The 23,183-nt window shown below is 42.2% G+C and overlaps 4 protein-coding genes across 4 annotated transcripts; 2 read left to right on the top strand and 2 right to left on the bottom strand.

Moving 5' to 3' along the window:
* Positions 1–322: 322 nt before the first annotated feature.
* On the top strand, positions 323–2,216 carry LOC6605898 (putative protein TPRXL). Its single transcript, XM_002030675.2, has one exon. It carries the CDS (start codon positions 467–469, stop codon positions 1,409–1,411), a length of 945 nt encoding a protein of 314 aa, XP_002030711.2. The 5' UTR covers positions 323–466; the 3' UTR covers positions 1,412–2,216.
* A 3,010-nt stretch (positions 2,217–5,226) lies between these two features.
* On the top strand, positions 5,227–6,642 carry LOC6605897 (PH domain-containing protein DDB_G0287875). Its single transcript, XM_002030674.2, has one exon. The coding sequence runs from the start codon at positions 5,556–5,558 to the stop codon at positions 6,486–6,488; it is 933 nt and encodes a 310-aa protein (XP_002030710.1). The 5' UTR covers positions 5,227–5,555; the 3' UTR covers positions 6,489–6,642.
* An 11,357-nt stretch (positions 6,643–17,999) lies between these two features.
* Positions 18,000–19,963, bottom strand: LOC6605896 (gamma-glutamyl hydrolase). The gene is made up of 2 exons (XM_002030673.2): positions 19,542–19,963; positions 18,000–18,950 (listed from the first exon to the last, which is right to left on the bottom strand). Exons 1-2 carry the CDS (start codon positions 19,718–19,720, stop codon positions 18,092–18,094), a joined length of 1,038 nt encoding a protein of 345 aa, XP_002030709.1. The 5' UTR covers positions 19,721–19,963; the 3' UTR covers positions 18,000–18,091.
* Positions 19,964–20,467: 504 nt separating this feature from the next.
* Positions 20,468–23,148, bottom strand: LOC6605895 (gamma-glutamyl hydrolase). The gene is made up of 5 exons (XM_002030672.2): positions 22,807–23,148; positions 22,429–22,728; positions 22,155–22,205; positions 21,865–22,094; positions 20,468–21,809 (listed from the first exon to the last, which is right to left on the bottom strand). Exons 2-5 carry the CDS (start codon positions 22,638–22,640, stop codon positions 21,181–21,183), a joined length of 1,122 nt encoding a protein of 373 aa, XP_002030708.2. The 5' UTR covers positions 22,641–22,728; positions 22,807–23,148; the 3' UTR covers positions 20,468–21,180.
* Between the last annotated feature and the right edge of the window lie 35 nt (positions 23,149–23,183).

Raw genomic sequence — 23,183 nt, 5'->3', positions numbered from 1 at the left:
GCATCAGCAGTCACGTTGAGTGGAAAACCCCACGGCAAGCAACAGGTATTCGCCTCGCTTCGTTGCGCTTCGAGAAGGAATCCTCGAGTGGTGTAGTGTAATGTAGTGTCCTTCTCGACGGCACACAGGGCACTGATTTCCGACGGGTGTGTGTCAGTATGGCAGGCGAACCCACATCGGCACCACGAAGCTAAAGCCGAGCCACGGTATGTGTCCTCGTGGGGGCGAAGGTTAGGATGCGAAGCTGCCGCGGCATTGAGGAGCTGTATAAAAGCGGGTGCCAAACGCCTGCCACTGGTAGTCTTCGTCGAGACATCAACGGTTCGCGTTATCCTGAAACAAGTTCCCTTGGAAAGCAAACTAAACTGAAAGCCAGAACACGAACTGATTTACTGTGCCAGTGCAAAAAGAGTGAACAAAGTGAACTAATATTCTGAAAAATTGAGATAAAATTCGAACTTACGCCATGGATACTCTGTCACCCAATAATGGCTCCAAGTCGAGCTCCAGCGGCAGTTCGGCGGCCAGTTCCTCCATGGATCTCGGCAAGCAGCAGCAGAAGGAGAAGTTGCATCGTCACCCGAGGAATGGGCCCAAGAAGCTGTCCCGCTCCAGGAGTTTGCTGCAGTTGCTCAGCAGGCACCTGGGCAGGCACTTCCAAAACCAGAACCAGCAGAACGACACGGTCTACAGCAGCCAGGACGATATCAGAAGCAGCTCCACGGATTCCTTCAGCTTGAGCTACGAGCGCGGCAGCCACGAGTGCCCTATCAATGGTTCCTCCCTGGACCTGGAGCACACGTCCCGAACCTCGAGTGGATCGGCCTGCTCCAGATACTCGCCCGGCCTGGATTACTACGATCAGCAGGGACACATCTATGTGGAGGCTGTCTACAGACCCGGCAGTGCCATGGAGCAACTGCATCCGCAGCTGCACTTCGAGGAGGACACAAGCGAGGAGGGCAGCAGCAACGAGGCGGAGGACGAGGTGGAGCTGCGCCACGACGAGAACGAGAACGAGAACAGCAAGCCTCGATCCGCATCAGCCGCGTCCGCCAAGTCATCGGGACTGCATCTTAGCCGGATTTCCATCTCCTCCTCGGTGAGCCGCATCCTGCATCATTTCTCCAGTCCGACGGGAAATGCATCGATGCGCTCGTTGTCCTGCAGCAGCACTCCACTGCGTCAGCCCAAGAAATCCCTGTCGCCGAACAACTCGAACAACAGCAGCAGCAGCAGCTCCAGCTCCAAATCCTCCCGAGCTCCCGCCTCCAAGAAGGAGGACAAGAAGCAGCAGAGCATCCTACGACCGCCAGTCCAGTACGTCTACATGAAGGGCATGTCGGGACTGTATTCCCGAGTGCCCAGTTATGCGGTCTGCTATCCGTACACCCTGCAGCACATGTACTAAAACACCTGGGGCTACATAAAATGGATGGAAAGCTGCAAGCTGGTTGGGGGTCTTGAACAATATACTTAGGAATTTTCTAGTGATGTACGAGTAGTGCCTGAAATCCAGAGATTTGAGTAGAGGGAGAGTAGTGGGAAGATAGGGGCGTACGACAAAAAGCAGCATATTTTATAAATGTGTCCAAGCTGAGTTCGCAAACCCAATAAGTGTACCTAAAGCCAAGCCCAGAAAATCAAAAAAACTATCTATGTGCTACGATTTACTCCTTAGACGATCTAATTGTCTTCGGATAATTTAGGGACTTTCAGTTTACAAACGAATAAAAATTCAATTTAGCTTAATGGAAAACCAAATGTTATTTAGAAGCCCCTCACATATCCTTCGAGAATAGCTCTAGAAATTACATTTTCTGAACACCTTAGTTTTAATTAATAGTTTTATTTAATGAACAAACGATTTTTGCACTTTTGAACTAGTTTAAAGTATATTTTGCACTAATTTCAACAACTATTAAAACCAAAACAAAACTTTACGAATTTATACAACGGAAAAAAAGAACGGAAGCCAAATTCTTTAAGATCACACTAATAGAGGAACATTTTACAATAATTCACATTCCAATAAATCGAAACTTTTTGTAAAACAAAACCAATTATTATAAATAATGCGGAGATATCATGATGTAATGTATATGGTACGGTAGATGATAATGAAAACTTAGCAAAATGTTTAGAGCCTATATATTTTTAGATCCTAACCTAACCTAACAATTAAGTCTAGCTGTCAATAAAATAAAATATACAACACAACGTAAAAAGAAACGCCATTTTAATTGCATTCAAGGTGAAGGGAGAACAAAGCGAATGAACCGAACTGCGTTGGCCAAGGAACTTCGATTCGTAACGGTTTTGGCGAAAGCTTAAGGACACCGTTAACGTAGGCAAAAGCTCGTGCCGAAAGAGAGAGCACATCCTGCGAGAGAGCAGCAGAGAGCGACAGAGAGTTCGTCCTGCACGTGGCCTCCTTTTGTTTGGGTTTCTGTCCGCGGAGCACTGTTCCCTGGGAACAGAGAGCCTGTGCTGCCGCCTCGATGATGTAGGCAAAGTCCTCAAAATCAAGTCGCCGAAGGACTCGACCTTATAGTTTTGACTGGCGCATATCATGTCCGTGTGACGTTAATCGACACCGCTGCACTTGGCGGGCGTGACAAACGAAAGCGTTTAAAATTTGAGGACCCCTCAATTATTAAGGCTCTTCAAGCCGAGGACATCGGCCATGGTCCATGTTCATACCCATACCCAGCAATCTTTTCGAGGTCATTGTCTCTGTGAACCCTTTCTTATGATAGCAAGCCCATAGTAAACAAGCCGCAGGTCCAAAGGGTTAGATATCCTTGGCACAGTTTGTCCTAAAAAATCAAATTAAAATGCATGATTTATCTGCAAACAAACAAAAGCCTTTAACCCGAATTTCTGCCAACAAAGCGGAGACAAATTGCTCCGTCTTTTGGATAGTTTTATGACGCAGTTCGGAAATGAATTTTGAGATGCCCCAATGGTTTGTTATTCATTCGAGAGAAAACTGCTTTTTATTAAATATCTTCCTGGAATTCAACATTCAGTTGGTGTGGGGTTTGGCTACTGGTTATTCCGTGAAAACTGCCAGAGCCACACATTAATTTCTTTAGTTCCAGGAGATCTGCAACATTTATTTTGCATTTAGCAAACCAATGAAATTCTGCTTAACTTATATAAGTTATATTATTTATGCTTTATTACTACATTAAATGCAGCTTCCCAGCGTCTAAAAGGAAATTGGTAATTATTTTATTTAAATAAATATTTTTTATTTAATAAAGCTAACATAAGCTACTCTCCGGATTTTTCTTGGCATGTACTTACTAATAAGATGCATAAAAAAGGCTTCAGCTTAAATTAAACAAACATTCAAAAATTTCATTTCCTCAATACTTATATATAAAGTGTATATATTCTTGATCAGTATAAACGGCCGAATCAATGTAGTCATGTCTTTCCGTATGTTTATACAAAAACTAATCTCCCATTTCTAAAGCTTAATGCATGAAACATATCTAAAAATCATGTTTTGATAGTATATAGCTTTCTATATATTTCATAATTTAATAAATAAATGAAAAATTCGTATTAAAACCAATTCCCTTCACGGTAAACCAATTAAAATATTATAATCTTCTAAAATGTATAAATCGGGGTCAGTCACCAGCAGGACAAACTTCTAGGCTTATTCACTAATCTGTTGACTAACTTGATTAAGTCGAAATTAGTTAATGCGTTGTTAAATGGGAGCGACAAGCGCTTAATAAGTCGGCGACAATGGATTTCCAGCCTCCGACCCCACGCATCCCACTGGCCAAATTGGATTCCGAGTTGTGTCATTTTGGCCAAAACAAAATAGCTGGCCGCTCTGACGTCAGTTGGTGTCAACAATTGCGCCTCTAATTAGATGTTCATGGATTTTCTATCGGGGTATGGGAAAATCCCGTCGCTGTCGACACCTCCTGATTCCTAGCACTTGCCACCCAGCCCCATCATTTGAACGTTCGTGCCCTCCCATTTTATTATCTAAAAGTCAAAACAAAGGACTTCATTAAGCCGCCGTCGTCTTAGCCTGTCTTAAAATGCGTTCACACAAAATTGGCATTCGGCTTTATTGATAGCGCATTAAAATCAATTTTGGGCGCAATGAAATAAAATCCAACAACACCAGGGACCAAACAGGCCGAATCTATTTTCGACCCCCCACTTAAGTTAGGTGAAATTTTGATAAAATATTGCTTCGCCCAAGAGCCTCTTGGCTTCTTAAGGAGCACCTCTTAGAGTCCTTGAAAACTGTCGTCGCCAAGGATATTTTTAGGCAAATCAGACACTGGCCTCTCAGAAGTAAGCATCAACGAGCCCTTCGAGCTATTTTCGACAATGGCCAATTGAATCAACCAGGAAAGTCAAACGGAACAAAGTGAAATGAAAACGTCTAGCTGATTAATAATTGATGGCCCTATGGGGAGAGAAAATAAAACAATTAAAGAGAGAAGAACCGCTGACCGGAATTATCGAAAGTTCTGTCTCGACTTAAAGATCCCTTATACTGGATTAAATTATGAACTTTATAATTGAAATTGCAAACGATGCACGAAATCAAAGGTTTTGAGTTTTAAATTCCGATTATGATATAAGGACAAACGTGTGCGGAAGTTGCAGACTTAGTCAGAGCTTTATAATAATCTAAGCCCTAGTATTTTACTCTCATAGTTACGATACTATGACATTTCCCATATATTTAAAATTTAAAATCTTCAACAAGTAAAAATTCAGACAGTAATTGAATTCCTCCTCACTTCAAAAAAATCAGAAATACTCTCGATTTTCGGCTTCCTAAACCAGACTTCCCCTTTGGTGCATTATACCACCCTATGATACCCGGTATTTGACCATCTAGAAGTTACTGGAATGCGCCTCGACCGCGTGCAATGACTCCACCTGGCGGCCAGCGTGGCAGGATCCTGGGGCAGTGCAAACACGAAACCAAACAAACCAACGGCGGTAAACAAAACTCGCTTCCCGTTTTATTATTAGGCAACAATGCAGGGACAAAGGATGAGGCAAGAAGAAGGGTTTGATGGGGGTCCTTGCAGAAATATTGTTATCTCTCTGCCGCACTTTAGTTCTTTCTCTCAGCACTTTCGCTCTCTCTCTCTCTAAGGACTCTGTGCAGAGTGCCGGGCGAGGCTATAAAAGGCAGCGGCTTACGATATGCCGACTCACAAGCGGCAGGACAACGTGCCCAGTCGGTTCTCTCTCGCTCTCGCTGGAAAAAGGCAAAGGTAAACAGTGGACAAAGACACCGGTAGGGATAACAAAGGAATCGGAGAGTGTTTGCACCGGAAGCGGAAGTGCAGCCATTTGCAGTATCCCAAAAACAAGGAAATTACTCATACGCATTACCGAAATTACGCATACGCACAGCAGACAAAGAATAGAAGTTGGAAAATAGCTGAGTAAGGAAATTAAGCATACGCACGGTTGGCAGCTGACTGTTCATAAGGAAATTACTCATACGCCACCGTGGCCGTTGGATGAGCTAGGATTTTGTGCCAGCAGAAAAGATGGGTACACCTCATGTCTGCTTCGCTGATGAGCAGCAGCAGGAACTGCAACAACAACACAGGGCTGCCAGTAATGGCAGCCTGAACAACAACAACAACAAACTGGATGTGGGCTACAACAACACCGGTGGCACTCCATCGCCGGGCGGCAGTCTGAGCGTTTCGCCAACACCGCGCTACGAACGCAATCTGGGCTTCTTTCGGCAGCTGAGCCGCCGCTTCGGCCTGAGGTCGCAAGATGACCTAGTTCACTCGGATGACGCAGCCAGCGTTGCAACATCGAGGAGCGGCGGAGGCGGCTGTGGCGGTGGAGTAGCCGGGGTCACTCTCCAGGAGGAGGACGCGCACAGTTCATCGACCGACTCGTGCTCCTCGGGGCGTGGCCTCAACGCTCACCAGTCGCGTCTGGAGCTGATGTCCATGTCGTGCGCCTCCAGCGAAACGAGCAGCACGCTGGACATCGAGGAGCAGCAGGAGCAAATGCAGCACCAGCAGTTGCAGCAACAGCAGGCGCAGCAATCGAAACGGAAGCCGATTAGCCGCGCCAGTTTCTCGCGTCTCCATCGGCGCTCCACATCCTCGCTGCGTCGCGCCTTCGAGAGCCTTTCGCTAACCTCGCGTTCGCTGTCCTGCAGCGGTCCCTCCCCTCCGCCGCCCCTTCCCCCAGCCGGCGCACAGCCAGCAGCTGCATTGCCTTTGAAGTCGGCTCTCAAATCCGCCTCGAATGTCGAGCTGCACAGGCAGCAAAAGCAACCAACCGGCAGGTCATCATCATCGTGCTGCGGCTCGGCGTCCAAAAACAACAAGGTGAAGCCGCCGCCACAAAGGATCCTGCGTCAGCCCGTCTCCTACACATATCTCAAAGGCATGTCCGGCCTGCCAACGCAGCGAGTGCCGCGCAGCTCCGTGTGTTGTCAGTACGCCAGGCGTTAAGGATCTCATGATCAAGGGTAAATCATCTAGAACAGTATATGCAGGATAGTAAGGCACTGAAAGAAATCAGCTAGTCAAACAATCATAATAAGTATTTCCGATTTCCTTTTGAGCCATTCATTTTTTGTTTAAATATATATATATGTTTATATAATATATAAACATTTTTAAAAATTATTCGATTTTATTTCTTGATAAATTTAATATTAATTAAAATTTTAAAAGCTGCACAAAACCACGATCAAAAGCTTAGTACTTTATTAGTTTTAATTCAACTAAAATTCAAAACATTTATAATATAATTTGAATATTATAAGATCCATCAAATCCCTTAGGTAAGTCAGCAAACCCTTAAGGAAAAAGCAATCATTTGTAATTTCAGGTGGTTAAAACATAATTGATATAATATAGACATCATCTTCCACTGAATGTTCCCTACTCCCCCGATCCCCGATCCCCGAAATTCATTTCAAAATCTGTGATACAACAATCGTAACCCTTTCCCAAACCCTCCCACAAAAATCTTCCTCTCCGAGTTCATCACAACTTATTCGATTTAGTAAAACAACATCAGAATTGGTAAAGATCTTACAAACTTACATGATAAAGTTTTATAACAATTTGAATAATTTTTGCACCTAATAAATATTGAATTGAATCGTAGATGCGTAGAATTTGTCAGATATAGCGCGAATATACACACATTTTTCAGCGCTTTGATGCTAGATCAAGATCATTTCATACCAAAGACTGTAAACGCAAAAAAAAATTGAGATGAAATTAAGAAGTTTGATTGAATCGATTGGAAAAGTCACAATAGATTTCCTTTTTGTATAAATTCTTATACAATTCGTGCCTTTATCAAAAAGTCAAAGCAAACAGAGATTCGCGTAATAAACATTTGTTCCAGGAAAAATCACTTAAGAGGTATATATGATAAGTTTAAGTAAATTTCCTTTTTAAATGTTAAATGGGATCAAAATTTTTCAGGCATTTATCTATGTTTCGCAATCCTAACTGAATCAGCCAAAGTAAACTCTCCTAGGAAACTTAACTTATTTAAATTAAGAGTTTTTATTCAGATAAAAGTACTAATTTGCTAACAATAATTAACACACTCCAGAGATATAATAAACCCAGCACTCCAGTAAGTAGAGTTCAGATGTAGATGATATATAGCAAGTCAAAACCAGCCGCGAAACTGACTTAAGAGTATTCAACATATACATTACTTTAGCAGTTATACACATTTACAGTTTATAGAGAAAAGTATAAAATAACGCAAACCAAGGCCTAACTATATATTAATATATATATATGAATGCAAACGCATTGAATCGCAAGCCAAAGCAATAAAGTTGAAGAATTATACAGAACAATATCAGCATTAATATACACATTATATACAGCAGCATCTACTTATAAATAACTATTTACCTAAGCAGCCAAAAAGCAGCAAAGAATTGTAATCATCTGAATGGCCGATAGCCCAAATGCAAACAGAGTTCAATAAAAGTGAAATAATTTACACCAAAATCGCAGTGTTTCTATTTGGATGTTTACACCTGGGGGGAGGAAACTCCAGTAATATGAATCCAATTTCATCCGAGTACCTCAAGTGGACCATCTTTCATTCCATAATATCAACATTTCCATATCAACTAAACCATTTAACCATTATAATTATCGTTTCCAGAGCAACGAAACTTACACCCCCATATACTGTTTACTTTATCCCCACTTCATCTGCTGCTGGATGACACGATTCGAAAAGTTTTTCCATAAAAAAGTTGCCCAAAAATAGCAACAAATCAATGGCACATACACATTATGATGATTATGTGGAAGCTGCAATTAGGACAGTCTGACGCGAAGGAGATTGTCCTAACGCTTGGGTGAATCTCCTATAATGGCAATAGCTCGAACCCATCGCCAACTCAACCCGTCGCCATTGAATAATAATAATATGTTGTGTCCAAGAAAGTAGGTCAACGATTGAATTGCCATCAAGATATCTCTCTGTTGCTCCGTTACCACTCGTTTTCGGTTGTCAAGACGCTGTGTCGATATCTTGATGGGGATTCATGCTGAATTTATAATGAGTCTGAGGATGTCTGAAGGCATTTGATTAATACGATTCCAACTGAACTGGCAGACAATAAATATCGAATAACCACTGCCCCAACCGCATCGCACTGACAGCTTGATTTGACATCGGATCGAAGTGGGAATCGGTTTGGTTTTGGAATCGGTTTGAATTCTGCATTGATTGATTTGTGGCTGAGCGACAGATTTCGAATTAATGGCGAATTCCCGTGGGGAAATTGAAAACGAACAATCATCATAAAAATCCATCTGTTTGGCAAACCAAATTAATGAAATTAGCAGAAACATTAAGCATACAGTGGCGGCCAGTGGGCTTTGTTTTCCTCTCATGCCCACAAACATGAAATGGCCCATCGAAGTTCCTGCTGCCACTAAATGGCTGCCGCAGTCACGCACTCCATGTTCCTGCTGATTTGCTGAGGCTCGACAACAAATCACTGGGTGGCCAACACCGCACTCACACGCTCCATCACTTAGGCCTCCGTGGTCGTGACGTGACCGAAAAGTTGATGAAAAATGGCAGAATCTAAATATTTTCTCAGCCCAGAGCAAGCCACATCAGAAATTGGCATGCTCACTAGCCGGATGGCTAAAAATATCCTTTGACCTAATTCTCGTTGACAGTCGACAAATGTGGGGGCATTAAAGTGAGATAAAAAGATACGCAACCAATTGTGGGCGACTATGGGGCGTATGTGTGATTTTTACAGCTCTGATTGTTGCTTATACGACGCGTTGGCTGCTCCTTGCGCGGCGTTTCCCATTTCAATTCGCCAGTTGAAATTGCAAATGCTCGTAACAATAAAGTGAGCATTTCCAGCAGCCAGCCGCAGTCACGTAATCATTTAGACACTATTCAGGTCTAGTTTCCTCCCACCCGTATCCAGAGGACGCTCCACCGACTTTAATATCCCATTCTCCAGCAGCTGTCTCTTCCGACCATGAGAATAGCTATTTTTAAGCGTTTAATTAAGTGCCTGTCTTGGGGGAATATTTTTAGCGTTTTCTTTGCTATTTCTAAACGGGACTCGACCGTGAATTGCCCCAATATTTGGGTTTAAGTTTCATCTTCATGTGCGCGTATGTGTGTGACGGCGAAAGTTCTGCTTTCAGCTTATAAATAATAAACGGGAATAATTTTTACATTCGTTTCAGCGGCGGAGTCTCGAGTTGCTCCCTTTATGGGCCCCTCAAGGTATGCCAAGGATATCATGAAGGGAATCGAATACGGGCTTGCTCATAACAGGTTACGCGGCATTAACTTCTCACGGGGAATTCATGTCCCCAGCACCCAACTTTCCCCACACTTCCACCGTTTTGTTCCTCGGAATGGGGACTCTTTATGGGGCAGGGCGTGTTAATTTGCTGCACGCGCCGTGCTGAAAAGTTAAGATGGCGGAGGGGATCAAGGATGCGGTCAACTTGTTGCCAGTCCACCAAATTGAATTGATTGAGTGAGAAAAGTACCCTAAAAGAATTCTAAAATCCCGAGATTTTATAGAATTCTTAAAGAGTATTTATTTTAAGTAAATTACTTATTTAATAATTACTTATTTAATAACTTATTTAATAACTAACTATTGAAAATAAGATGTCATGTTTTTAGCCAGCTCTAATAATATTACGAATCTGATAAATACGTTGATTGTTCTTAAGCAATGAGTTTTAGTGTATTTATGGGTTTCCATGCTTAAAAATATTTTCATATAAATTAAAACTTTCCATGTCTTCCCTGTTGTTTACATATGCTTAATGTTTAGTAATGGAAATTTTATTAGGTTTACTTACAGGGTACACACATGCCAACCGCTGAGAGCAAACAGTAGCAAAATAATTAATCTTCTTTCGGTCTTCACCAAACACATGAGGGTGAGAAAAAATTGTGGGAAAAACTCAAACGCGGCAACTTGAAGAACAATCTGAACTTGCGGCCTACTTTGTCAACTTCTCGACTGTCTTTTAGTGGCGGCCTTCACTTTTTGGCCAAGAAGTTAGGCGGGAGCCAGGAGCGAGGGTCCTGCATCATTTTCATTTTTATTTTCATTACATTCGCTGCTTATATGACTGCCGCTTGCCATGTCAATATTTACTTGTATCTTGTTTACCTTTGCCATCTCATCATCAACATCAGCATGGCCTTTCCCCGGCCCAACTCCATATTTTTTACGCTTATTCTCGTTTTATATTGTGTATTTTTATTGCTCATGTTTCCTGCTTGTTATCTTTGTTGTTTTTGCCGCTTCTTAATGGTACTCGTCCTGTAATTTCATTTTTCATGTAAGACCAGTGGGGGGGTAAATTTAATGAAATTTTCAAGAGTCCTTCGGTCCTTGGGCAACACGAGCTGCTATTTTTGGTTCGAATTAAATCGTTGGCTACTGCCAACTTTATATGCGGCAGGCACCACTTATGCTAATTCGCACTTTGACCCAAATATCGGTCTACGTGAGAACAATCAAGTGGCAGAATGGCAATCGCTGTGCAATATTGGGCCAAGTGCCACTCGAGATGGATGTGTATCCGATGCTCATTAGAAATGCAGCCTGTGTGTCGGTAATTGAACTTAATATGCTAACAAAATGTCTACATTTCACAGCGACAACTGGCAAGGAGATCCCGAAAAGAAGGCATCGGAAATTGAGCTGATTTTCTGCTGATTGAAAGGATACCAAAACGAAGATTTGCCAAATTTTTTATATTAAATCATAATATTTAATTAATCACAGCTCTCTTTAAGTGAATTTAATGTTAGTTTCACCAGAGCAAATGACACCATTGCATTAATTATGCACATCTTTTTCGGGCACTCTTACATTTTAATTTCGGACCTCTTTGAAGTACCATATTATCTGCACAAGCACATAAATTACAACTCCCTTCAAGCAATTAGCCATGTACTCCGACTCTTTAGGCCTAGTCCCAGGGGGACTTTAATTATTTATAAGAAGTGACACAAAACGAATGCATAAGCTGACATCTGCAGCCAATTCTCGGGAATAACGAGCTGAGCAAACTACGTGACTGGACCGTCCATTTGTCGGATGGAATCCGAAATAGAGGGAAAATAAAATAAACAAAGCATTTATTCCAAGCGCAGTCGAGCAGCCAAAAGGAAGGTAATAGACCGCACAGCTAACTGGGCCAATGCACGTGCCATTTGTCAGAACAAGAAAAGGCCTAAAGGATTCGAATGTGTACAGAGTTGTGGTCTTATTATAATTAGTAGCCACATAAGCACTGAATTAGGTCATGAGTCTGCGGGTCTTGCTTCAGATTTAACAAATTTAATTAAATTCCTGTGACAAAAATTAAACAAAGTCGATACAATTATGTATGATTAAATAGTAATTTATAGATTTAAATAGATATAACTATGGAAAATGATTACTTATAACTTAAACCTTTGTTTGCTTTAATTAGTTAGAGTTTATGAAATTGATTGGAGCCGTACACCTGCGATCTTTGGCCCTGCTTTCATTCACAAATCGGATGATGCAGTTGTCGACGTCGCCGCCGCCATTACCATCATCACCATCATCGCCGGTCGAAGGTTAACGCCTGCCGTGGAGGTCGTCCGATGACGATGACGTTTACCGCAACGGGAGCTGAACCGAGCTGAGCTCGTTTCAGCCGGGCCAGGAATCCTTGAGCGGCTCCAGAGAGCAATAGGATGCGAGGAGAGGAGGAGAGAGACCAAGCTTTGGAGCGACCTTGGGTGACTGCCGGTGGAACGGATTTCGCTCCTGAAAGGATTTCATTCATAATTGCCAGAAGAAGCCGTCCAAGTGCCGCACCCACTGGATCACGCATCCTGTCCTCGACCTACTTTCATTCTGGGAATCGGGATGCCCTCGGGAAACCACACGCACAAATTGGCAACTTTTTGCGCCCCATTGCTCCACACGTCGCCTGGCATTTAATTCGATTTTCGTTTTTCGCTCTGGTTCACTGGGTTAGCAGTGTGCTCCTATAGTTCGAGTTTTATTGAGCCAAGGTCCACGGGACCGACAGTCAGCGGCTGGACGGAATGGGAGGATTCTGGCATCGGTGGGTGCCACAAGGACACTCCAAATGTAAGGTCCAAAAAACTTATGAATGAATCGAATGTAATTGTCTATTGCCAAAACTTCAGATAGTTATTATACAATTTTACTTATCGGAAAATATTGTATCTTATGAATTCAGTAACTTGAAACAACAAGGAAGGAACTAAGTAATTAACTGAATATGAAGAAAACGTGATATTGCCATAATAATAACCTGTCGATTTTCAAGAAAATCAGTGTGCCCTTTTAATCAGAATTATTGCAATTTCATCAGAACTGACGCAAGCCCCTTTAATTAGAGAAAGTGCAAGGGCAACTGAATCGGCGAGTCGTGTGCCGCATATGAATCCTGGACAGAAAATGACGCATGGCAGAGTCATAAAAAATCAATCGATTCCTCGAGCAAGTGGCTTCATATCTCGGCTGAATCTCTTTGGCCAGCAGCTTCCATTTTCCGTTTGCCATCGCAGTGGCATTTTATGCATTCCACGCGTTCTTCTTCGAAAATTGAATTTAAAGCTCAGTAATAATCAGTTTATTACGTATACGACCAGTGGAGCGGAAAGCGGAACGCGGAACGCGCCAAGTAGACATTTGCATGGTGCGGTCCGGGCTTGAAAGGGGTGTCCTGGCGGCTGGGTGCACCTCAGTTGGAAGCGGACAGGGTGGGATGTGGTGGCTCTGGAGGAGTATCTTCGCTGCTACCGCTGCGATAAGGCAAATGGCAAGGGCATCTGCGCTAAGCATCGTCATCCGTGCACCTAACGAAGGTTCTCCAACTGGTGACGTCGGCAGTGTCTCCATCTCTCTCTCTCTCTCTATCGGTTTACCCTTCTCTTTTGCTCGCAGTCTATCTCTTAGGTTTTAAACTGGGTCAGGGGCTAACAGCTCGTCGCCGTCGTTGTTGTCCTCAGAGTCGTTGACGTTTGTCGGTTGCGGTTTTTCCGCCGCCACATCCACACTTATTCGGAAAACCCCTTTTCCATCGCCGGAACTTGTAAGCGTCATACACCAAAATAAAACTGAAATATGCCTTTGATAACGTGGAAATCCACAAAAATATAAAATATTATGAAAGAACTATTAGGATCAAAATTGGTGCTTATCTTAGTTTATTTTCTAATAAATAGTATTCTGCCTTTAAACTGTTTCGTTTTGTATTATTCCATTACTAAAGCAAAAATATTGTTTTGAAATTCCCAAATGTATAGTGTTTTTTTATATTGGGTCATAATTTATTTAAAGATATATTCTTTGTGTTTTAATCTATATTTACCAATTAAAATACCTCGAAACGATTGTTTCCAGTGCAGATGTGATGATCAGGCTTATTCGGACGTGGCCTCCTCCATCTTCTTGCCACTTAATTGAATCGGCTGTGAATAAGGCCACCGGCGAGTGAACTGCATTTGGTACAGTTTCCTTCCGCGGATGATGCTAACTTTTTTCCCCATTTTTTTTTTTTATTTTTTGGTTTATTTATATGCAGGCCACGCCCCGCTACGCCCTCGAAGCATTCATGTTCAGCTGAGCAGTCAGAGCCCGCTTCGCACTTATTAATAAACCAAAGAGCAGGCGAAACCAAAGGCGTCACTCTGGCGTGTTGTGCCTTGGATGGAAAGCGGGCTAAAACGGATGCTCGGATGCCGGGACATAAATAAACTGCAGCTAATTTGAATGCACCGACCTTGAGACGCGCTCAACGCCCAATGCTCGACGCCGCCTGGAAAGACAATTGCAACAATTTGCATTGTGCCACACAAGGCAAGGATTCTTTTCGATGTCCTGGGATCGCTTTAGCCTCAGAGGTCAGACGCTCGAAACAATCCGAAACAGTCCTTAAGGACACTTGACCCACTAAAATTCTTAGAGACACCTCAACGAGATGAGTGACGAGGATGAGCACCCGTATCCGCATCCTTGGTCTAATCCTTTCAAGGGATGAAGCACATGGGTGCGGGCCTAACCCAAATACTCGTGTGTTTGCAAATAATGAAGCTTTTGTGTTGCTGCCCCGCCGTCGATTGGCCTTCGAACATTGCAAGAGCGCGGATGACGTCACAAGCGGGGCACTCACACTCACATATTCATATATATTGATATATATAGAGCCGATTTGGTGGCTTGCTGAATGTCACGCCCCGCCTCTCAGGTTAAATTTAGCCAAACGACTGGCGACAGCCCATAATTGCCAGAGCAATGTAAAAATAAAATGCCAAAATCAGCAGCACCAAATAGCCCGATACGGCATTTGAGCCTTTAGCATTTAAGAGGCTTACCGCACCACACGCGCCCCATTTGGCCAAAAACGCTCGAATGTAGGCAACGAAAACGGGCCAAAGTGAACGACAAATGTTTATGGGCCAGTTGGAAGTCAGAGGGCAACAAAAACACGATTTGACAAATGGGCGAATGAAAATGGCAATTTTAATTGCCGGAGGTTTTGGGGTGCAGACAATTAATAGCCGAACGGCGGTGGGGAAAATGGGATCATTGAGTGTTATGAAAGAAATTTCAAAATTAAAACGAAAGAAAAAACGGTCATAAAATAGCTACAATTTTGTGTTTATAAAAATGTTCAGTTTTTAGAACTCGAAAGTAAAAAGTTTCTTACAAATGAGTTCTAAGTGAATAGTGATTTATAATATTAATTTTAACGAATATATATTATAAAAAGATTTTTAACAAATAAAATATTGTTTAGAGCAGTCTAATGTCATAATCAAGCTTCAAATTAATTATTCAAATATTAGAATGTATTTTTGGGCCTAATTAGACTCACAATTTTAATCATTTCTAGTTATACTAAATGCATGAGAATGAATAAATAATGCAATATAAAGTGTTATATTCAGTTGAAACCCCAACAAGGCCAGTTCCAATGAGGCAGCTCCTAAGTCACGCCCATTTGTCGGGTCAGTTGAAAGGATTATCAGTGTCAGACTCGCCCAGCACGCAAATATCACGCACCCTCACACACACACACATACACTCTCAAACTCACTCACACACTCACACCCGCATGCACACAAACACTCTCGACGGCATTTGCAAAAGCTGGGTGTGTATCCTTCAACTGCAGTTTAAATGCCAAATCAGCGTAAATTGTTCGTCTGGAGGGGGCTTACCACACAGATGCTGCGATGAGGAGCTGGTGGGGGAGGACTGGTGTCCAAAGGACCTTTGCCTTCTGCAGAATTTCCAACCAAGCGGTCGCTGTAGTTGTCCTGCCTGCCTGCTGCTGTTCTTGCCTTTCGTAATGTCACTCGACGGCAACTGCAATGTCCTTGCAGCCCGAGTTCATTGGCCCAAAACGCCGAGCTGCAGCCTGCAGTTGCGCTCTCTGCGGAGAGAAAGTAGCTAGTAAGAGAGAAGGTTGTCGGTGTGCGTGAATTTCGGAAGGATGTGGTAGAAAGTAGGTGAGAGGCTGGCGAAAGTAGCCATGAGAGACAGAGAGAGAGAGAGAGTGAGAAGGCCGGTTCAACGGACGGCAAGTAGGTTATAAAATGGCAAAAGGCCGGCCCTAAAAGAAGCATACCTATGACGTCATTGTGAAAGCCGCACCAACACTCACAACCGAACACTCACACAAGGCGAAAGGTGGCGAAGAAAATGGGAGGGCAAATGGAATCTGCATTTTCTGTGTGCTTGTGTGTCTTTGTGCAAAGGCGGCTTAATTTTCAGTTGAGAAAACAGAGAATATGCCTACTTTTACTTTTAGACTTTGCCCCGGCCTACCCCAATTTTCCCAACCACCCCCACCCCTCGCCATTTTCCCTAACCCCATTTTGAACCGCTTTTTTTTACTCCCCGCCAAGTGTGAATGTGTCTCTCTGCAAGTGTGAATACACTCATCTATGTGAGTGAGTCTATAAAATGGGCACAAGGGCATTTAATGCGGCATTTATGCTGACAATTTTTTTTTCCACACAGAATCGCAAAATAACGCATGCTAAGTGCATACAAGTAACAACAAAAGAATAACTGGCAAATATATTAGTAAATTATAGTAAATAGAGAAAGAGGATTTGTATGGGAATGTTTAAAGGTTGGAAAAACTATTCTTTAACTTCATAATGAATTAAGAAATAATTAAAAAGTGAATAGCATGAATATACTGCTTGAAGTTAATCAATACCCATATATTAGATATGTCCCATAACTTTCATATAATTTCACACCAAACTTTCCACACACAGAAACAACGAAATGAAAAATTAAAGCACACACCTTTCATAGAAGTGATAGCACCTTTAATATAAGTGATTATGAATGATGTGAAGAAAAGACCAGACATTTACCTAGACTCATTAGCATGCGATTCGAGATCGAAGCAAAAACTAATCACAATAGCGGTTGCAGAATAATCTAAGCGAACAAAAAACGGAAAAAATGGAAGCCAGACAGTGCGGAAAAGCCGGAGACCCAGACACAGAGATACCAGGACATAACAATAAGAGTGCCATCCAGGAGCGAGAAGCCGCAGACAATAATGGGAATCTGACAAAAACATGTGCCATAACAAGCCAACCCCCCATCGGCGGTAATAACTCGTCTTCACACGTCTCAGACTGAACTTTAACCCTGGCGTGATAGAAAACAGTAATAAAAACATTAAATAACCCGCCAGTGTCCGCCTAATGGAATATGCTGAGGCATTTTTGAAAATAACCATACGGACGACAGCCAAACATTTCGTCCTGTCATGCGCTAATTATGAGCAGCCAACCTTTTGACAAGCCCCCTGAGTGGAAATTTTTAAAGTATCAGCACGGAAATGGGCTTGCCGGAAAACAAACCCCATGAATAGGCAACATTTTTACAAAATTGGTTCGATGCCTACCCTATATATAAATACAAAGTATTTAAAGTGAAGTTAGTATTATTACTAAACTTCTGTAGTGAGTGAAAAATATTGACAGCACCTATTAACATTTAAAATAATTACTTTGAAGCATCTGTTGCTGCTCTATTCCCACATCACTCAAAAATATGCATACCCTTTGCCAGGACCCATAAAAATGAGCAGAAATATTCCGTTTGCCTCGGGGAAAACCGGAGGAAATGGAGAATAGCTTTCCACCCTCGAACATCCGAGAAAAACACGAAAAAGAAAAGCGCGAGCCAAAATTGAACGGAAAAGTACAGCGCGAAATTTGCATGTGACAAATGTGGAAAAGTACTCACAACTACTCTGCGAGTAGAGCAAAGAAAATGGAAAATGGTAAAAGTATCAGCGGGGAAAATGAGTAGGAAAGTATTTGGCTTAAAGCAACCAGCAATTTTGCTTTTAAATTAATAAAGAACCAAAAACATAAAAGTTTGCCAAACAAAATAACTTGGGTATTTAAGCCAAGAGTAAAGTAATGCGATGATATATTTTTCTGGCTAGTTTTCGTCTAATTTATTAATTAGCTTATTAATTACATTACGTCTTGTATATCACAATACTTAAGATGAGCGGAGCTCCTCCGAATCATCCCGCTCTTCCGCATAGTCCACGTTCTTCTCAAATAGATAGCACTGCTGCCAGTTGGAGCCCTTAAACTTGCCAGAGAAAACAGGCTGCCAGTTCCAAATGAGATGTCGGGTTTTTAATTTGTCACTTTCGAACTGATTGTTGTTGCGGCGGCAGAAGTCAACAAACCGACTGCCAAGGATTTGGGACAACTCGATACCCATGCGGGAATGCGCCATGTAACATTTGTCCGGTGAGTTGAAAAGCTGCTCAAATGCAGCGCGCTCAGGATGAAACTGACATCCAAAGATGGGAAAACGCCGGTGCTCGACAATCGTGATGAATTCCAGTCCCAAAGTGTCCTTCTGAGTGGCCAGGGGATGCCAATCCTTTGCTAGACCAAAGGATTCCAAACTCTCTTTGGTGATGCAATACCGATGCTGATGGCAGGCAAATGCGTGCTTCTCCATCTCATCGGCAACCGATTTCGGCAGACTTCCAAGCAGTTGTGATTGCTGATAGTCATCGGTCAGAGTAACCGGCATCGCCTCCCTCATGGGCTGACAGGCGGTTCGAACATTCGGTGCTTCGGCGGCGTGAATAAGGAGCAACTGGAAGCCAAGACAAGTTCCCCAAGCGGGAAAGTATCCGCCAAGATCATCCAGCTTCCTCGCCCGCTGATTACGCTCCATAGCCAGTTGGTAGATGAGCTCAGCACTCCGTACGCAATCGCTGGTCAGATCCGGGTTGGCTTGCCTATCAGCCTCGTCGATGAACACGGCTCCACCTGGCAGCAGAATGCCATTTAACTGGCTCATCATCAACGCATAGTAAGCTCGTTCTCGGCCGATCCTAAAAATAAATAATTAAAAAATTTCACTTTTCAACGTTTGTGTTTATGATATTTAAATGCCCCCGCCTATATATATATGAAATCGAAAGCCTTAAATATGAACACCTCTCCCCGCTCATGCGTTAATCGCATTGCATTCTGCCAGATTTATTTTGGCAAACTGCCAGATGAGGTAATTAATTCTTGTGCACCGTTTGTTTATACAATTTGTTTATTGGTAACCAGATGGGCACACCCAACGCCCCAATGGCCTCCAAGTGCTTCAAATTGGCAGCGGGCAGATAAAGTGGCTTGTGGCCCAGTGACTTGGCCAAATCGATGCACTTGATGCCTTTGCAGATTTGATTTCCCCCTATCATACGAATAGCTTTTGCCCTATTTGTGGGCAAATGTATGTACGTGACTTTCGATCTGAATGCTTGGAGTGCTGGCGGCTAATGAAAATATGGTTATAGACATTAAACCATGCCAAAAGATTACAAATTGATTCTGATTCCCTTTTTGACATGCTATATTTGTCATATTATTTCCTTTCAATGTATAAAATGGTAAAATAAAAGCCAAAGTATTGCAAAATTATTGCAACTTACCAAATGGGCACCACATGCGCACCGGATGCCTCCAAAAATTTGACATAGGATGCAGCCAAGTAGCTGTGGTATTCCCCCTTAAAGTTCTGCTGCAGTCGCGTGGCTATATCGATGCACATCACGCCAACTGTTGGTACGCGGTTGAGGTACGGCGGATCCGTATAAGCGCATTCCGCCATCGTCTTCTTCGGATTTCAGACAACGAGCTACTGGCCAGCTAAAAATGCCATGCATTCCCATTTATCGGGCACTGAGCAGATAGAAATGAGTCTCGCCGGTGGGAAACAATGACTCAAACTGATTGCACTCGAGTCGGTGAGAGAAAAATATTAATAAATCTACTTTAGCATCCATTGTCGTTCGACTTAAAAGCAAGATAAAATTGATCATGGGTCAGCTATACTGGCTAATTAAAGTAAATGATTCATATGAATTATATATTATATGTATAATAAATAAATTATATACTTAATACACTTCACAGTTTTCGACCCAACTAACTATATATGTATATACATTTTTGATCGAAATCACTTGACAAATGGATCTGTACTTGTCCGTCCGTCTGCTTATCCGTCTGTATAAATGTCGAGATTATGGGAAAGCAACAAAATAGAAAAACGCCAACGTTAGCTTACAAGTTTAATATTAGTCTGATCTAGACGCTTTTCCTGTTCTAGAATATCAGGGGTCAGGGGGAAGTTTTAGGTAAAACTAAATAGTTTCCCATTTGACATAAAACTCCCTGCTCATGCTACAAAAACATTAAAGGGAGGCCATAAAAGGATACTTCTTATATGCGCATTTGGTCCATTCGTAAATATGCATGCACTTTGTTTTTAATACTATTATATGTAAGTTTTATTTGTTTAATTATATGCTAAACTATTCATTTATTTAAAAAAGTCAAAGATACAATGATATCATTGCAATGAGGAGGCATTTTTTTAATACCTATTTGAAATTGGACTATGTTTTAATTCCGTTGAAATTGAATCGGCGTTATTGATATGATATTGTTTTTAAAATGCTTCTTAAAATAACTTAACATAATAATTTATAAGTATTTTTATAGTTGGTTTCACATAAATCAAGCCACATTCATGTAAAAGTCAGATTTGCAGAATATTATATGTAAGGATGAAACTATGATTTCAACCAATAAGATAACATAAAGCAACATAATATATATTAACATATAATATGTACTTAATAGGCTCGAATCGACGAATCTAGTACACCCTCTTACCATACGAGTAAGAGATATAAATTATAGATAGAATATTGTTTTTCTTATCATTATCCATCTACATTTTATTAATTAATTAGCCATGGGCAATTAGTAAATGTGCTGAGTAATTAGTATCTGATAGTTGAAGTAATCTCTTGGCGTATAATCTCTTCATGCCAACTACATCCAAAAACCAATAAATTAACAATTGAGTCACCCATGACAACAAGTACAATATCTCCAGATATTACGCTAATAGTAACTATTTTGATCAGAAATCACATAGATATCTTGAAGATAAAGAAAGAAATAATCCCGTAAATATCGTGTGCGTAAATGAACTGACAATATGAAAGTCCACGGATAGTTCATAGTCCTGGCCACAACTTTGGTGAGCAAAGCAGCCAATTAATTAATTGATAAGAGAACCAGAGTCAGGAGCAACCCACTCAGGAAAGGCATAGTCGCAGAACCGTCACCGCCTGGTATAATAATGGGAATATAGCCGCCGCTACTACCCCCATCGTTATTACCGCCCTCATCAGGGATCTCCGGAATTTCGGGTATTTCCATTTCAACATTGGTAAATAGGTATTGCTGTATGTACGAGGAGCCCAGGATCGAAGTATACTCCGGCTTATAGTTGTAGATGAGCGTCCTGGCCTGCTCAGTGGCATTCGAAAAGCTCTGATTACTTTTCCTCGCCTCACTCACAAAGAAATCGGCGAAGAATTGACCACTTAACACGGCAGCTGCGGTATGGGGAATGCTCGTCTTTGTAAACTCGTACAGCGGCTTCTCCGGATGGAATTGTACTCCATAGAAGGGGTACTTTATGTGCTCTACGGTGGAAATGAACTCAACTCCATTCCAGTCATGATTAAGGGACATAACACGCCAAGTTTCGTTTAGTAGATCCCGCTCGAAGTCTTTTTCCGTATAGCAGTACTGATGCCAGTGATAGGTCACATTCTCCTTGACCATGGTGTCCACCACATCATCGCTGATGGATGCAAACAGGCGGCTCTTCTTATAGTCTACATAGAAATGTGTAGATTCAGCATTCGTAATATATAAATTAATAAACTATACCTTCTTTAAAATCCATTGGCACGGCCATACCGGTCGCTTCGCAATTAATGCGGTGTTCCGTTTCGTTGGCCAGCTTGTAAACCAATAGTTCCATGCCCAGACAAGTGCCCCACACCGGCATAAAGACGCCCTGATCGTTTAGTTCAATGGCCAAGTGGATGAGGTGTTCGCCCGCATCCGCATACCCATTGCTCTGATTAAACCAAGTGGCTCCACCGGGCAACAAGACTCTGTCGAAGGAGCAATAAATTTAGATGCGGGAACTTCCTAGAAAGTATATTTATACTTACCCATTTATCTTGCGCATGAGATCGTCGTAGTAGCTGCGATTGCGACCGATCCTGTCAAAGGTATTTGTATGAAAATTGTTATTAATTGATTTCAGGCAATCTTATCAATACAACGCAATTTCGGTCTCCAAATCAAATTTACTCTCTAATGAATTTATGTTCTATAAATACACGTGTCGGAATACTTAATGCCACCCTACCCTATTCGACCTTATCGAGTTGTGGTAGGAATTACTGGTCACGATAAGATCTTTGCATCTGTCTGCTCACTTACCAAATTGGCACCACTCGGGCTCCAGCTCCTTCGAGATACTTCACATACGAGGCGGCTATATAGCTGGTCTTGTTATCAAAGTGTCTCGAGATCAAGCCATCGACGTAAACTTCCTGTGTCAGAACCCCTATGATGGGTGATGAGATGACAGCCTCTGAAGCGGCCAACATAGCTCCGATGAAGATCAGCAAGCCGCTCGAGAACTTTTTCATTTTGTTAGATCTTAATACGTTTTTCTTTGGTTCGGTTAGAGGTATTTCGTAATAAGTATCTTTAGTTTCCTAAGTACCTTGTTACGAGCTATTTATTAATCAACAGGCAATTCTTTAATAACACGCTAAATCGGCAAGCTAGCTTTCTCAGGGAATTCTTTCTTACGGTTGCTTTAATTATCCGCAAGTTTTCCGGCTTGTGAAAGTATTTCCCAACGAGAAGTCTTGGCAATTCCACAGTTGAGTCCAACCTCGGTGACCATCTAATAGGAACTATCCGCTGAGGCGCCGGTCGATTTGAATTTATATAAGGTGCGACGATTTTCCTCACCTATACAAATGGCTCAGGCTGTGTGAATGGGCATGAGTTTGCGATGTGTATTTCTAGGGTCTTCGGGGGGTGTACCCCTGGCGACTTCAGTCCAGCAGATAGTACTGCGATTAATTGATTATATTATTTTTTCCAAAGTTTTGTGACCGTGGCACAGGGTGCTCAATGAGAAGGGGAATAACTCCTGGGGCTTCCATCGAAAGTTGGATAAA

This window comes from Drosophila sechellia, chromosome 3L (genome assembly GCF_004382195.2).
Source record: "Drosophila sechellia strain sech25 chromosome 3L, ASM438219v1, whole genome shotgun sequence".
In the NCBI taxonomy this organism is placed as follows: domain Eukaryota; kingdom Metazoa; phylum Arthropoda; class Insecta; order Diptera; family Drosophilidae; genus Drosophila; species Drosophila sechellia.
This window is presented reverse-complemented; position numbering and strand designations above follow the sequence as displayed.

Excerpts from the sequence above, each read along its gene's own strand:
- LOC6605898 (XM_002030675.2), top strand. The coding sequence starts at position 467 with ATGGATACTCTGTCACCCAATAATGGCTCCAAGTCGAGCTCCAGCGGC.
- LOC6605896 (XM_002030673.2), bottom strand. The coding sequence starts at position 19,720 with ATGGCGGAATGCGCTTATACGGATCCGCCGTACCTCAACCGCGTACCA. Across the intron at positions 18,951-19,541 it reads GCGCATGTGGTGCCCATTTG|GATCGGCCGAGAACGAGCTT; the intron begins GTAAGTTGCAAT and ends ATTTATTTTTAG.
- LOC6605897 (XM_002030674.2), top strand. The coding sequence starts at position 5,556 with ATGGGTACACCTCATGTCTGCTTCGCTGATGAGCAGCAGCAGGAACTG.
- LOC6605895 (XM_002030672.2), bottom strand. The coding sequence starts at position 22,640 with ATGAAAAAGTTCTCGAGCGGCTTGCTGATCTTCATCGGAGCTATGTTG. Across the intron at positions 22,206-22,428 it reads GCCCGAGTGGTGCCAATTTG|GATCGGTCGCAATCGCAGCT; the intron begins GTAAGTGAGCAG and ends TACCTTTGACAG. Across the intron at positions 22,095-22,154 it reads CTCATGCGCAAGATAAATGG|AGTCTTGTTGCCCGGTGGAG; the intron begins GTAAGTATAAAT and ends CTCCTTCGACAG.